The sequence below is a fragment of the Gadus morhua genome, chromosome 20 (assembly GCF_902167405.1).
Source record: "Gadus morhua chromosome 20, gadMor3.0, whole genome shotgun sequence".
Classification (NCBI taxonomy): Eukaryota; Metazoa; Chordata; class Actinopteri; order Gadiformes; family Gadidae; genus Gadus; species Gadus morhua.
Window position 1 is genome coordinate 19,388,984 of NC_044067.1, and position 13,117 is coordinate 19,402,100.

General features: G+C 45.4%; 2 protein-coding genes across 6 annotated transcripts in view; one reads left to right on the forward strand and one right to left on the reverse strand.

Moving 5' to 3' along the window:
• Window positions 1-11,425, forward strand: part of slc39a10 (solute carrier family 39 member 10) — a 31,474-nt gene extending 20,049 nt beyond the window's left edge. For all 5 annotated transcript variants that reach the window (XM_030343140.1, XM_030343138.1, XM_030343142.1 and 2 more), the window contains 7 exons: window positions 1,585-1,760; window positions 2,742-2,909; window positions 3,200-3,320; window positions 3,622-3,918; window positions 4,469-4,549; window positions 8,015-8,205; window positions 8,771-11,425. In XM_030343140.1, the coding sequence (XP_030199000.1) occupies window positions 1,585-1,760; window positions 2,742-2,909; window positions 3,200-3,320; window positions 3,622-3,918; window positions 4,469-4,549; window positions 8,015-8,205; window positions 8,771-8,926 (1,190 nt within the window). In that variant the 3' untranslated portion in view covers window positions 8,927-11,425. The remainder of the gene's footprint in view (window positions 1-1,584; window positions 1,761-2,741; window positions 2,910-3,199; window positions 3,321-3,621; window positions 3,919-4,468; window positions 4,550-8,014; window positions 8,206-8,770) is intronic.
• The window catches only part of dnah7 (dynein, axonemal, heavy chain 7), a 102,887-nt gene continuing 100,859 nt past the window's right edge, over window positions 11,090-13,117 (reverse strand). The window contains exon 67 of the mRNA XM_030343137.1: window positions 11,090-11,999. Coding sequence (XP_030198997.1) covers window positions 11,793-11,999 — 207 coding nt within the window. The 3' untranslated portion in view covers window positions 11,090-11,792. The remainder of the gene's footprint in view (window positions 12,000-13,117) is intronic.

Consider the following 13,117-nt stretch of genomic DNA (forward strand, 5'->3'; position numbering starts at 1 on the left):
TAGCAATAAGTGAATTCATCTTGTTTCAGTCAATCGTTTTCCTTAAAGCTGATTTAATTGGTGGAGTTGATTTTCCCCCCTCCTACGTAGCCTAGCAGGTGATCTACGTAAACTCTTATTCTGGTGTTCAGGTCTCTAAAGCTCTGGTGTCTAGGACTTTGATTAAGTACAAACTACGCTCTGATGAATAAAACGGTATTATAATTTCCCTGACAAGAAATGTGGTTGGGGTGTAGAGAATACAGCAGGGTATGTTATGTTCCAAGAGCCAGTAGTCCATCACTGTAAATATATATTTTTACCAGACCCCAGCTGCTGTGTATTGTACTGCGAAGTTGCTAAACGTAGGCTTGGATAAATAATTATATTGTGCTATTGGGACAACCAGCATGTCAACAAGGACAGCATCATCTCTGCACCATGATAACAGCACACAGCAGTTAAATTGGCGTAAGTGCCAACAGGGAGGCTACCCAGAATGCATTGCTGAATTAAATTGCCTCTAAGATGAGCATGGCAAGCACACTCTTGTCCAGCTCTTTCTCTCTTCCTCGCTGTATCTCTGCCTTGCTTCTCCGTTCAGCTGATGGTTACTGCCATATCTGAGTGTCAGCAATGAATGGCCCAGTGTCTGTTTAGCAAGCCGACCGCCGGTTCTTACGTGACATTGAATTTCATACTACATTAAACGTCTTGTCCTCTGTAACTGCTGCTATAAACTTTTCTCTTCTTCTTTGGTTATGCTTCCCGACTGCAAAGTGCATGTCCTTCCAAAACAGCACACCGACAATTTAAATGACTCGTATGATTTCTTTTCTTTTTCTTTTTTTGGTCTTTCAAATTATATTCTTGGCTCTTATGTCCTCAGCCCTGAATGAAAAATGATGCGAGAGAGATGCTCCTCTAGTGTCGCGCTGCACTCCTTTCTTCATCCATAATATGTCCGAAGTATATATGATGTGTCATCTCAAGGACTCACAGGTGGAATAGATTCTCAGGGACTGCGGTGTTGATATATGAACTGCACATTGTGCCTGCTGCTTTAAACCAGTTTAGTTAACTCTGGGGCTCTCTGCAGCCATGAGAGACTTGAGATGCCTTTGCCTGCTTCCTAACTAGGGCTGGGTATATATCGATTCATCAATGCACTACAATTCTTTTTTTTTTTAAATCGATTTCCATTAAAAAATAAAGAAAAAATCAAATTGAATTGTGAGGTACCTGGCAATATCCAGCCCTATTCCCAACCCTATACCTAACTATTCACTGGAGGCCACATGGATAATGTGTTTTCACTCAATAATATATATGTAAAAGAAAAATTTAACTAAGGTGAAACACTAACAATCGGGGCTGAGTGCGCAGTGTACGATTGGGTTTTGATCGCCAATGTCTGCAGCCTTGGTATGAGCAACGTTGAGCCCTATCTGTAAAACAGAGTATCCAGAAAGGCATGTATTACTGGAGGTCACCTCTGCTCAAAGCATCTGCTAAAGGACTATGTAGCTCACTACAGTAAATGTATGTTTCTTAACGTTAAACAATTTCTCTCTCAATCTCTCTCGCTGTGTGTCTGGTCCTCAGGGTGGGTCTGGATGTGGGGCTTTGTGTCCATCACCATCATCAGCCTGCTTTCTCTGCTGGGCGTGGTGCTGGTGCCTATCCTCAACCAGTCCTGCTTCAAGTTCCTGCTCACCTTCCTGGTGGCGCTGGCCGTGGGCACGCTTAGTGGCGACGCCCTGCTGCACCTGCTGCCCCACGTGAGTACTGCCATGGAAATATCCCTATATGACATGTTATTCACAAGATACTAAGTTCCCCTTGGGGGGGGAACTGAGATTCTGCTGACTGATACGGCCTCTGCTGACTGAGACGGCCTCTGCTGACTGAGACGGCCTTTCAAAAGAAGTTCACAGAAGTCCCAGTACTACGCCCTGATCCACGCAGTGTTGATTACTGTGCCTCTTGATAATGGCTTTCTGCTGCTTTGCCATAACGATGTAATGGGGCAGTCTAAGGAGTGTACTGGGTCCATTTTTTTTTCTTTTTTTTTTTAAAGGGTTTTCTCCCAAAAAGATCTCAGAAACGTCTGAATGTTTTTTTCCACAAGAAACATTCCCAGCAACCGCTGTTTGTCCAAAAGAAAACTACATTGATAGAGCTATTTTCTACTGGACAAACTCAAAGAGTAACAAATAGCCGTTTGCTTCCAACACCATTGAATCATTGAACAACAGGAGCTATCGCTTCCAACACCACCATTACCATAACTGCCGGTAGTGTGACATTCCCCATCAGTGACATCCTCTTTCCTTGGTGATGGGGGACGGCTCTCCCTGCACCTCTTGTGACCGAACAGCCCTCCTCTGGGCTGAGAGATCTCCCTCCCACTCCTCCAGCCAATCTGTCGCCTTGTTACCCTCTCACCATAACCCACAATCATCCTCGGCAAGGAGCTCCTACAGCCAGCCTGCCCATCTTATTTAACATCTCCATCTCAGCGCCTGGCCACCGGGAGAGGCTCAACAAGTGGCCCCCCCATCTCCAGAATGACACCCCCTCTGGTGGTCGTGATGACCTTATAACCATTTATATTTCTCTCTCGCTCTCCATTTGTCTCCTCTTTCCTCTCTATTTATTTCTCCATCCTATCCCGTCTCCAATCGTCCACCGTTCTGTGCATCCATTACTCTATTGCTCTATTTATCCATGGCTCTTTCCCTCTCTTCTCCCGCCTCCAGGCTCAGGGGCAGCATACCCATGGGGAGCCGGCTGCGGCAGGGGCCCCCGAGGACTGGCTGACAGCCTTCGACGGGGTGTGGAAGGGCCTGACGGCGCTGGCGGGAATATACCTGCTGTTCATCATCGAGCACTGTATCGGCATGGTCAAGCACTACAAAGACCAAGGGGTATGCGGCGCGCTCGGCTCCTAGGACCCCATGTCGTTATTGGTTTGGGGCAAAACCAATAACAGTGCCTGAATTAATAAATTATCTTTATATGAATTATCTTCGTTACAACAAATTTCTCTTTGGTGTACTATCCTACGAGACAAAGAGGAGGATCTTTTTTTCTTACATTATGCTGGCTTGGCTCGCAGGCAGTGTGAATGGCAGGGGTGTAGGGCAGTAGGCTAATTGTTTTTCTGTTTGATTACAGTAACTGCACAGGGTGGTTGATGCAGTCTGTCTCTTCACAGGGAACCTTCTGTGCCCGGAAGAAGCGGGGAGAAGAAGGAAAGATCGGCAGAAAGCTGTCGGACCATAAGCTGAACCGGCGCTCTGACACAGAGTGGCTGAACCTCAAGCATCTGGACAAAGGTCAGAGGCTCACGCCATACCGGCGTTACACAGCATCACACCTGTACAGCAGCGCACTAGCATCATTCATTTGTACTCCGTAATAATTCTAGCATCAGCGCAGACTGTTTAATGCTATATTATGATGTACCATGAGAATAGAAGAGTGGAAATGGGTTTTATTCTCATTTACAATTCAAATCTACAATCAGATTTCCTGACAAAGACTGACGGCATTTCCAACCCCAGCACCGTTACCTTTTACAACACGCACCTTGAGCGGGGGTAAGTTGTAACGCCGGGCTCCCCTCCGTCTCCACAGGGGCTGACGGCGGCACAGTGGGCTCCTGTGACAACGGCCACAACGACACCCAGCTCAGCGAGCTCCAGCCCCCCGAGTCCCCCTCCGCTAAGGCCCCGCTGGCCCCCGCAGAGCTGGCGCATACCACCCCCACCAGGGACAAGGGCAAGAAGCACGGCCACTCCCACGGCCACGGCCACTCCCACGGCGGCAACTGCCACACGGACCAGGAGATGAAGGACGCGGGCATCGCCAGCATCGCCTGGATGGTGATCATGGGGGACGGCATGCACAACTTCAGCGACGGCCTGGCCATCGGTGAGGGGGGCGGGCTAGGGTTCAGCTTGTAGTATTACGAGTGTTGGAATTACGCATTACAGACACACAGACGCACACCATGCTCAAGGTGGTTCTAGTAGGATCAGTCAATTTGTTTCAATTAAATGTGGTGTTAGTACCCCAATTAGTTTCTTAATACATCATTTTAAATGTGCTAATTTGTGGGAAGAATACATACATGTATATATTTATGTTTACAGAAATGCATATTGAAAAGTATAAATCACCATCACATCCCCAGGCTGTGAACATTATTGCAAACAGGAATAGCGCCCTCATTCTCGCAGTGCTTATGATACAGCCCAACAAGATGGTGCTTATTGTACTATCAAACAAGATTATGTGAGCTGTATAAATATTCAAAGTAATAAGTAAGTAATCCTTGTAACCTCTTTCTCCAAGCAGCGGGGGACATGTTTCCATTATATCAATAACAATATAGAATATTTCAATAAACAAAAAAGCATTTATATCTCAGTTAGACCTGAGAGGGCTGTCTCTTTGACCCGTGGCTGTTCTCCTTTTCTAGGTGCGGCCTTCAGTGCAAACATCACTGGAGGTATCAGCACGTCGGTGGCCGTCTTTTGCCACGAGCTGCCCCACGAACTGGGTAAGTACAGTGGAGCAACCCCCCCCCCCCCCCCAGGTCAAAATCCCGTCCTAAACACCCAGCGTGTTAGCCTTGCTAGTTGCCGCCAGGGTCTCCCCACCTCACCCGCGTGTCGGCAAATCAATCACTGCTACAACAGAGGAGATAAACACAAGTCTATCTTAAGCCTCCACTCACCTGAGTAGCGGTTTGATTGGATGTTAAGGTATTGAGTAGATCAGATGCTTTTTAGTTTCTGGTTGTTAGATCTGTTGAGGGCCATGTCTTCCTCCGATAAACAGGGGTTTTGTTTGCGGTTGGATGAGTGGCTCGTCGGTGGCTATTGACTCACCTATCACTGTGGAAAACCTGTATTAACTCTCATTCAGCCATTCAACCCTAATTCCATTAGTAGTTACAGTGAGCCACTGCAGCACACGTTCTGGCCTATTACCCTGTATTCTTCCTGTATGTGTCCAAAATAGAGGGATCCTTAATTCATCAATGACTGGCCTCTCATTGGCTGGAATGGGGATACAAGGATTTCCATTTCTTCATGGAGAATAGATGCTCCTAAAAAGTTAATCTGTCCAAAAAATATTGACTTGCACAGACACCTGTAATCGCTCAATGACTGAGCTACGATTGACCAGGACTCAAAATCAGTATTCCTGAGTGTGTACCACTCAATTGTGTATGGGAACTATTCATCGGATTGATCAGTATGACATTATGCATCACTAGTATTGCATTAAATGGAGGACTTGATGCCATTTTGTTCTTGGTTGAGTTTAAATCTTAGGACAACAAAGCTACTTTTCATTGTTGATCATCGACAGACCAGATCACGTCACTGCTCAGTGGTTTACAAAAGTAATTGAATGAGAAAAAACACAAAGTAGCACTAACATAGTGTATCTGTCTAATGGAGGGCATTATTCTTTCAAGCTTCTCTTTTTTTGGTCTCTTTTGAGGTGTGTGTGTGTGTGTGTGTGTGTGTGTGTGTGTGTGTGTGTGTGTGTGTGTGTGTGTGTGTGTGTGTGTGTGTGTGTGTGTGTGTGTGTGTGTGTGTGTGTGTGTGTGTGTGTGTGTGTGTGTGGCGTCAACAATGACGCTAGCTCCCTTTAGGCCTGTTCTGTGTGTTTGCTGAGTAAACCAGTCTTGTTAGTCCAGACCAGGCAGTCTGCCAACCAATAGGCATAAGGTCTTTCTCGAATACATAATTGAAAGCTATGAATATTCTGAAATAGTAAAGAACAGAGAAAAGTGAATTCACACTGCATATCATCCAATGCATGAATCTGAGCCTGCGGAGAGAACTGCTGCAGACGAGAAATTCCATCTGTTGCTAATATACTGATAGTTTTCCTTTCCTTTCCTTTTTAATTTCTGAAATGTTATTTTAATAACGCAAAAAGCAAAACGACAAGATCACATAGGATTGCTGCATGGAAGTCGGTGGGTTTGATGGTCCACGCATTTGTCCAGTTACAGCAAAGCTTCAATGTAGCCTTACAGTGTCTGAAGATGATTTCACAGTCTGAGTGTAGCCTACACATAAGGGGGTTTGAACATTGTGCAAAGTTCTGATGAAATGGCAATGCAGGACTAGTGTTATTCACAAAGACTATTGTGGAGGACGGATGAAAGGATACAATTTCTTTATTAAATAACGAACCTATTGTTATTGGTGCGTAGAGCTTTTTTGTATCTTTTGAACTCAAAATAGTTGCTGAATATGTTCATTGGTAGAACCCTTCTAAAACCATTTTTCCTTTTTTAAATGGACAATGTAATGGCAGCATCACCATGGAAAACAAAATCCTGTGATGAACCCTAGAACATTTAAAAAATATTCATTCATTATTATTATAACCAGTTCAGTTAAAGCCGGTCTCTGCGGGTCTGGCCAATTCCATCACTGAAGTATTTGAAGGATGTCCAATTACAAAACTAAGGATGATTCGGTCTTCCCGTGTTTGGCCATTTTGATGGTAGCTACTGCTACCTCGACTGAATCGAATAAACAAATATCAGAACGTTTGAATATTCAGGCCCAGAACTAACAGGCATGTGTGTGTTTCAGTGTCTGCTCCCTGACGTGTTGGTGAGCAGCTTCCCACTGCTTACTGTAGGGAGTAACACGCCGCCGCCATTCACTGAATAAACACACAATCTTCTTCTTGTCGTGTTCCAGGGTTGATGGTCTCAGAACAAAGTGCCTCACTGTGTACTGGAAGTACTGCTGGGAGCTGGGCTGCCATCTCCAGTCTTTAGTTGAACTGCATGGCTCCTGAGTGACCCCAAACTCTTTTTCTATCAGCTCTTTGTTGTGTGGGCTTTATTTCGCTGCTGCTTCCTTCTCCGCAGCCTTGGGGGAAAAAACAAACTTTCCAGACGGTTGGGTTCAGCTTGAAAACTCGAAAGGTCTCCTGCGATCGCAAGAAGACCGTGGAGTTGATGTAGTATTTTCTTTGTGTGTGTTCTTGTGACGATAAGCCACGCCCCCCCCCCCCCCCTCCACACAGACACACAGCCCTGTAGGGTTCTCCCTCAGCCAATCCAAGCAATTGAGCTGTATTGCTGGGCACATCCCAAACGTGTGTGCAGATGGGAGCCCGAATAGATAATGGAGATTACGAGGCCTCATTAACCACCTACAGTGAAGTTAATTGTCAGTGATGGGTGTGTTAATTGCAGTCGGCGCTGGTTTTTTTTTTTTACGCTGGCACCTCTCAGCGGCGGACTGACTGGAAAGCATGAGCGCGGGGAAACGCAACAGGAAGTAAAAAGTGACAGATGGGAGGAACAAAAAAACAAGAGCGCTAGAAGGCTTCAAACAAGTCACCCCTGCTCTTTTTCCTACGGCCTATTTAACATCAACCCCCCATGCTAAGGATTTGAGTGATGTCTGGGTCCACACTAGTCATATACTCACTGGGATGATTAGTGTAGAGAAAGAGGCCGCTGGTGACACTGTGAGGGGAATGTAGGCCTTGGTTATCACTCTTGTTGACGACCAAGGGTTTGCGTTTGTGTCCAGATCTAGGTCTCTGGGACTTGGCGAGGACTCAAGCGACTGCAGACTGCCTGTAAAGTCGTAGCCTTACATGAGGCTCAATGCTCAGTCTGGTAGAGAACTACAATACAGACCGTGTCGGTATCAGTCGCAAGCAAAAACTTCCCTGAAAGTATTAATTTCGGTACATGTCAATCCCCAGGCCTCTAGGGGACGGTGGATTATATAATGGTTAATGGATTGTAGTTTAGTACCCGTTACCTCACGTCGTCAACTTTTATCCCCTGCTGTTTCTCTGGCATATTTGATCAGGGTATTTTGTGCTGATGAGGCGCAGTTCTAAAAAGCATGACGAACAAATGTGCACTATTTCTGTCTCCCTAACGATGACATAAATGTGGTTTTTAGTTTCCAAACAGATGGGATATCACTCATTTAGCTCTCCCATGTCCGTCGCGGCTTTGCAGGGGACTTTGCGGTGCTGCTGAAGGCGGGGATGTCCGTGAAGCAAGCCATCGTGTACAATCTGCTGTCGGCGCTCATGGCGTACGTGGGCATGGTTATCGGCACGGCCGTGGGCCAGTACGCGCACAACGTCACCAGCTGGATCTTCGCCGTCACCGCCGGCATGTTCCTCTACGTGGCGCTGGTGGACATGGTACGTTCCACAGGGGTTCTCTGTTCACTGAGGGTCCCAACGTCACGGAACAGGAGGGCAACAATAATTATTCATTCCAAAGAATTGCCTTGATGTGATCATTTGTGTGTTTGAAGCCTGAGAGGTTGGGTACTGCTTTAATGAACCTTCAGAACCGTGGTTTATCTAAAAATATGTTTTCATGATAATTGGAATATATTGCTTCACAAAGTATTTGGTGGGTCCTGGGCTAAAGTACCTTCAAAGATGGGTCAGGGTATGTCAGCGTTCGGGAACCTCTGTCCTCGGCTACAGCTTGCTTTAGTGCACTGACTTAATCCTTCATCTCATCTATCTTGACATGGAACCGTGTCACTCTCCCCCTGAGCTAACAACTAAATAGTCCCACAAATAGAAAACCACTGACCCAATACTGCTGCACTCAGGGATGTCTCTCCCTCAACAATTCTTGAACATAAGTCGCAAAAAACACACGTTTGAATCCAACTTGAGTTAACACACAGCAAGGCTATGGTAACAGTATGTGGTGCACCAGTCTGTTTACCTGCGTGTTGTTCTGCTGCAGCTGCCTGAGATGCTACACGGGGACAGCGAGGAGCACAAGCGTTGCCAGCTGGGCCACTTCCTTCTCCAGAACCTGGGCCTGATGACCGGCTTCGTCCTCATGCTGCTCATCGCCATCTTCGAGGATCAGATCGTCTTCAACTTTGACTGGGTGTAGATTGGGTGGGAGGGCAGGGAGGGTGGGATGGGGTTGTGTGTGTGTGTGTGTGTGTGTGTTGGGGGTCAAAGCTAGATGTGTGGATGTTGTGCTTCCCAGCCTCAACATACTGTGCTTGCTACGTGACGGTCCTGTCTTGCATGCATGGTGAAGCTCACAGCAGTGGCTTATGCATCGCATCATCATCATCATCATCATCATCATCATCATCATCATCAGTTTGATGTTGGCATGCCCCCCCGCTATCTTCATCGCTGTCCATTCAAACCTGATGCCTGAAGGACTCCAAACAGGACCCCCACACACCCCGGCTGGTGGCTGTCGCCCTCATCCTCCTCCTCCTCCTCCACGTCACACACACATCTGTGGAGCGTCGCCACTGGTAATCCATCATGGAGCTGTGTTGTCATGCCGATGTCGCCGCGGTGTCACGTACTGAGCATCTCTTGTCTCGTCTGTGTCAGGCCCTCGCATCACAAACTCTCGTCGCCACGGTTACGTCCACGGCCAATCAAAATGAAGGAAGCCATGCCGCCTTTTTGACGCATCGACATGCAAACGCGTCAAGCACTCCTTGGCTCGGAATAGCAAACTCTCATTGGCTCGTTAGTTCCTCTAGTGTCTTTATTTATGTGTAGTATTTGTTTGAATGTCTGATTTGTTATTTCTCAGTTACTGCGCACGGTGCCAGCATTGAAACAGCAATGCTGACAATGCCTTTAAAAAGAGATGGACTCTTCGGACTACAGGCATAACATTTATGTTTGTTTTAGGAAGACTAACAGAAATTTCTGAATGATGCTGTTCTAGAGAGATAATCAATGTCAAAATGTGAATTTAGCAATAGGGACGTCTCTGACGGCATAAACAGTGTTTTAGTTTACTAGGTTATTGAGCATCAGAAGCTGCTGTGCCAAAATCCTTGGCCCCGCTGCAGACCTTTTACGTTCAATTCAGGCAACAGATTACACCTCGCGATATTGACAAGCTGCAACAACAGAAATACTAATGCAATGAATCGAAAAGCAACAACCCATCACTGCAATCACTGCTCATCTTAACATTATATTATCTTCTCATGTTTACTTTGTGATTCTGACAATCTCAAGACAATGGTAAGGACAGCGGTCGTCTTGCGCGGTACGTTCTCATCGGTGCTCTATGGTGTGTCCTCAATGTATTACACGATGCGTTCACATAGTACATGCAGACAGGACGTCCTCAAAGTGAGCGCCCACATGGTGCATCACTACGGTTTGTCCTAGTCTCCTCCTTCTGGTTCATGCACACGGTACGTCCTGAGTGCATTCACATGGTACCCCATGTCGTTTACCTCTTACACTTTTTTATTTTGTTGGGGTGATATTTCCCCCTTTATGCCACATGTGTCAAAAATGGCAGTTATTGGATTCATTTTTTGTTCTCCAGCCACGTACTAAGTTTGTCAAAAAGTGGCTGGTGCTCGTCACAATCACACATTCCACCTAACATTCCATTGGGTGTGCTCATCCCAGGCTAGTACGCCAGGCTAACATGCTTTAGCTTGGTAGCACGCCAGGCTAAAAAGCTTTAGCTTGGTAGCACGTTAGGGGTAGCCTGATAGCATGCTAGGCTAACTCCCTGTAGCCTGATGCCAAGCTAGGCTAGCATGCGTTATGTGTGCTAGCCTAGCGTAAGCGTGCTCCCGTGAGCACACCCATATTTGTGACTTTGTTTATCCTGTCACCATGTGACATCCATCGTATGAAGAATCCTGGTCGTCACATTAAAGTAATGTATTTGATCTGAGTGAATCATGCATGATGCGTGAGTGGATGGTAGACTGTAAATCCTCTATCAGGCGATCAGAACTTTATGTACTATATATTTTATTTTGGAGCTCCACTGATTGACACCAATGCCCAAAGTTTTTCTGGGCTGGTGTCCAACGTTCTCAAACGGCCTTCTAAGTAAGTGTCTGGCAGAGAATGTTGATCCATTTTTAAATACGCCTTAAGGGTACATGCCTGTCAATTATTTTTATTTTAAGTAATTAAAGTCATGTCAAAGGAAAAAGAGGTTGATCTAATAATTTGATCGTGTCAGACAATATGGATGATAACATAATTTGTACCCTTGTCCAACACCAAATTGCTCCATCCAAAAAAATAAGGGCTCTTTAACTAAAGCTCATTATTTATGTTTAATGAAACGTTAAGTCAAATGTTTTAGTTGTTGGAACATATTTTTTTTATGTGGCCTATGACATGTAAGTCTGGCACTGTTTTTGCAGTTTATCTGTTGAAGAATACGACTTTTGGAGCCGCTAAGCCCCCCAAGAAGTGCTTGTTTCTCGGAACCCAGACAACACTGTTGTCTGGAAAACAAAGAAGGCCAATTGTTTTGGTTTGTGTATATATTGTTAAGGAGCTTGGGTATGGTTGCATTGCAATGTGATGTCATTGCCAATTATCTGTCTTGTACATTTTCCTCATGAGTCCAATAAACATGAAAAACATCCTTCGCTGTTGAATCAATGATGGTCAACCTAGCAATAACCTGTGTTTAAATATATTCTTCAATTGAACTTTTTTTAATACAACAGAACATATTTGAACAGAGGTTAATGGATCACCATCTCCAATAAATAGTTTTGGTTCTTCAAATATTAATAGAATTATAAATGTGGTCTTGACATTTCAGAGGATAATAAAATATGTATACTAAATAAAGACCTTATAAACAATGCTTTTATCAGAGATCAAGGTATAAAACAAAAAATTAGACATTCCCTGTTAGTGTTTGGCATGGCCACATATGACACAGGAGGACGAAGGCTTTCCTGTTTAATTCCAGCGCTCCCAGTGATGCGTGAGCGTGTTAGAGACTAGACACTTAGCTGGCAGAGCAGCGCCACGCCGCGGCGCACCCAGTGCTCGGAGGGCACGTCCGAGTTCAGCGTCATGGCGATGACGTAGTTGGTGGAGTGGCCCGTGGTAGACAGCGTGCCGCGCCGCTCGCCCGTCTTGTAGACCGGTGCCAGGTAGCACATCCTCTCGGGAATGTCCTGCCGCTTGACTGGTTTCAGCCACATCTGACACAGGGGAGACACACAGGCGTGAGGGTGGGGTCGCCAACCATGGGATCGCCTGATCAAAGCTCTGCAACCGGTCAACTATACCAGAACTACTAGAACTGTACACTGTCAATGTTTGATGGGGCATTGTCAGACATCCCACCCTAGAATAACTGATGTCAGGGAGCCATTAGTCGTATGCCGGAGACTCTACTTCCGATGTCAGCATTTTTTGCAAAAACAAAAGCGAAATATTTAAACTTCTTGAAAGATTCCTTCTATGCAAACAGGTAACTTAATCATAGCCGCATGCAAACTAGCTTCTGCAGGTTGTATTATAAATTCACTGGGACATAAAAGCGGATGCAGATTGGTTTAAAAGTTTGTGTGTTGATTTACAGACTTGAAAAACAGATCCTGCGCCCAAAGAGGTTGAGAAAAACCAGGTTTGGGCTTCTCTCAGTACTAGCGGTTCAAGGGGTTGGGTGTACTTGTGGGGGTTACTAAATTTTTTGAGGTTTCCTTCAAAAAACGTTTGGATTTCCTCTACTGGAGGATAAAACAGACAGAAACTTTAAAGCTGATATAAAGACATTACTGAGGATGGCTCCCTGTTGGTTGTTCAGGGGCATGGGTTATAGAAAAGGCATAAACCGGGCCACTAAAAACATTGAGTCTTTTATTGAGTAGCAGCTAGAGAAAGAGTTCTAGAAAGGGTATGTCAATAAAGATTTGCATTTCAAAGCTATCCACTGCCGCCTCGGTTGTTTTCTTCCTACCGAAGAAAACACAATAAATAAAACATATGTTAAATTGCGTTATGTTCTTGTCAAGAAGAAAATTCTAATATGTTGGCCTGAAATGTGAATATTTAAAACAAGACATCCTGCGTATTATTCATAAGCCCTGCCTGCCTCCTCATAACCCAGCAGTAACACAACAACGACAATGTGAGTGAGCAGAGAGTAGTAACACAACAAAGACAATGTGAGTGAGCAGAGAGCAATAACACAACCAAGACAATGTGAGTGAGCAGGGAGCAGTAACACAACAAAGACAATGTGAGGGAGCAGAGAGCAGTGACACAACAAAGACAATGTGAGTGATCAGAGAGCAGTAACAACAAAGACAATGTG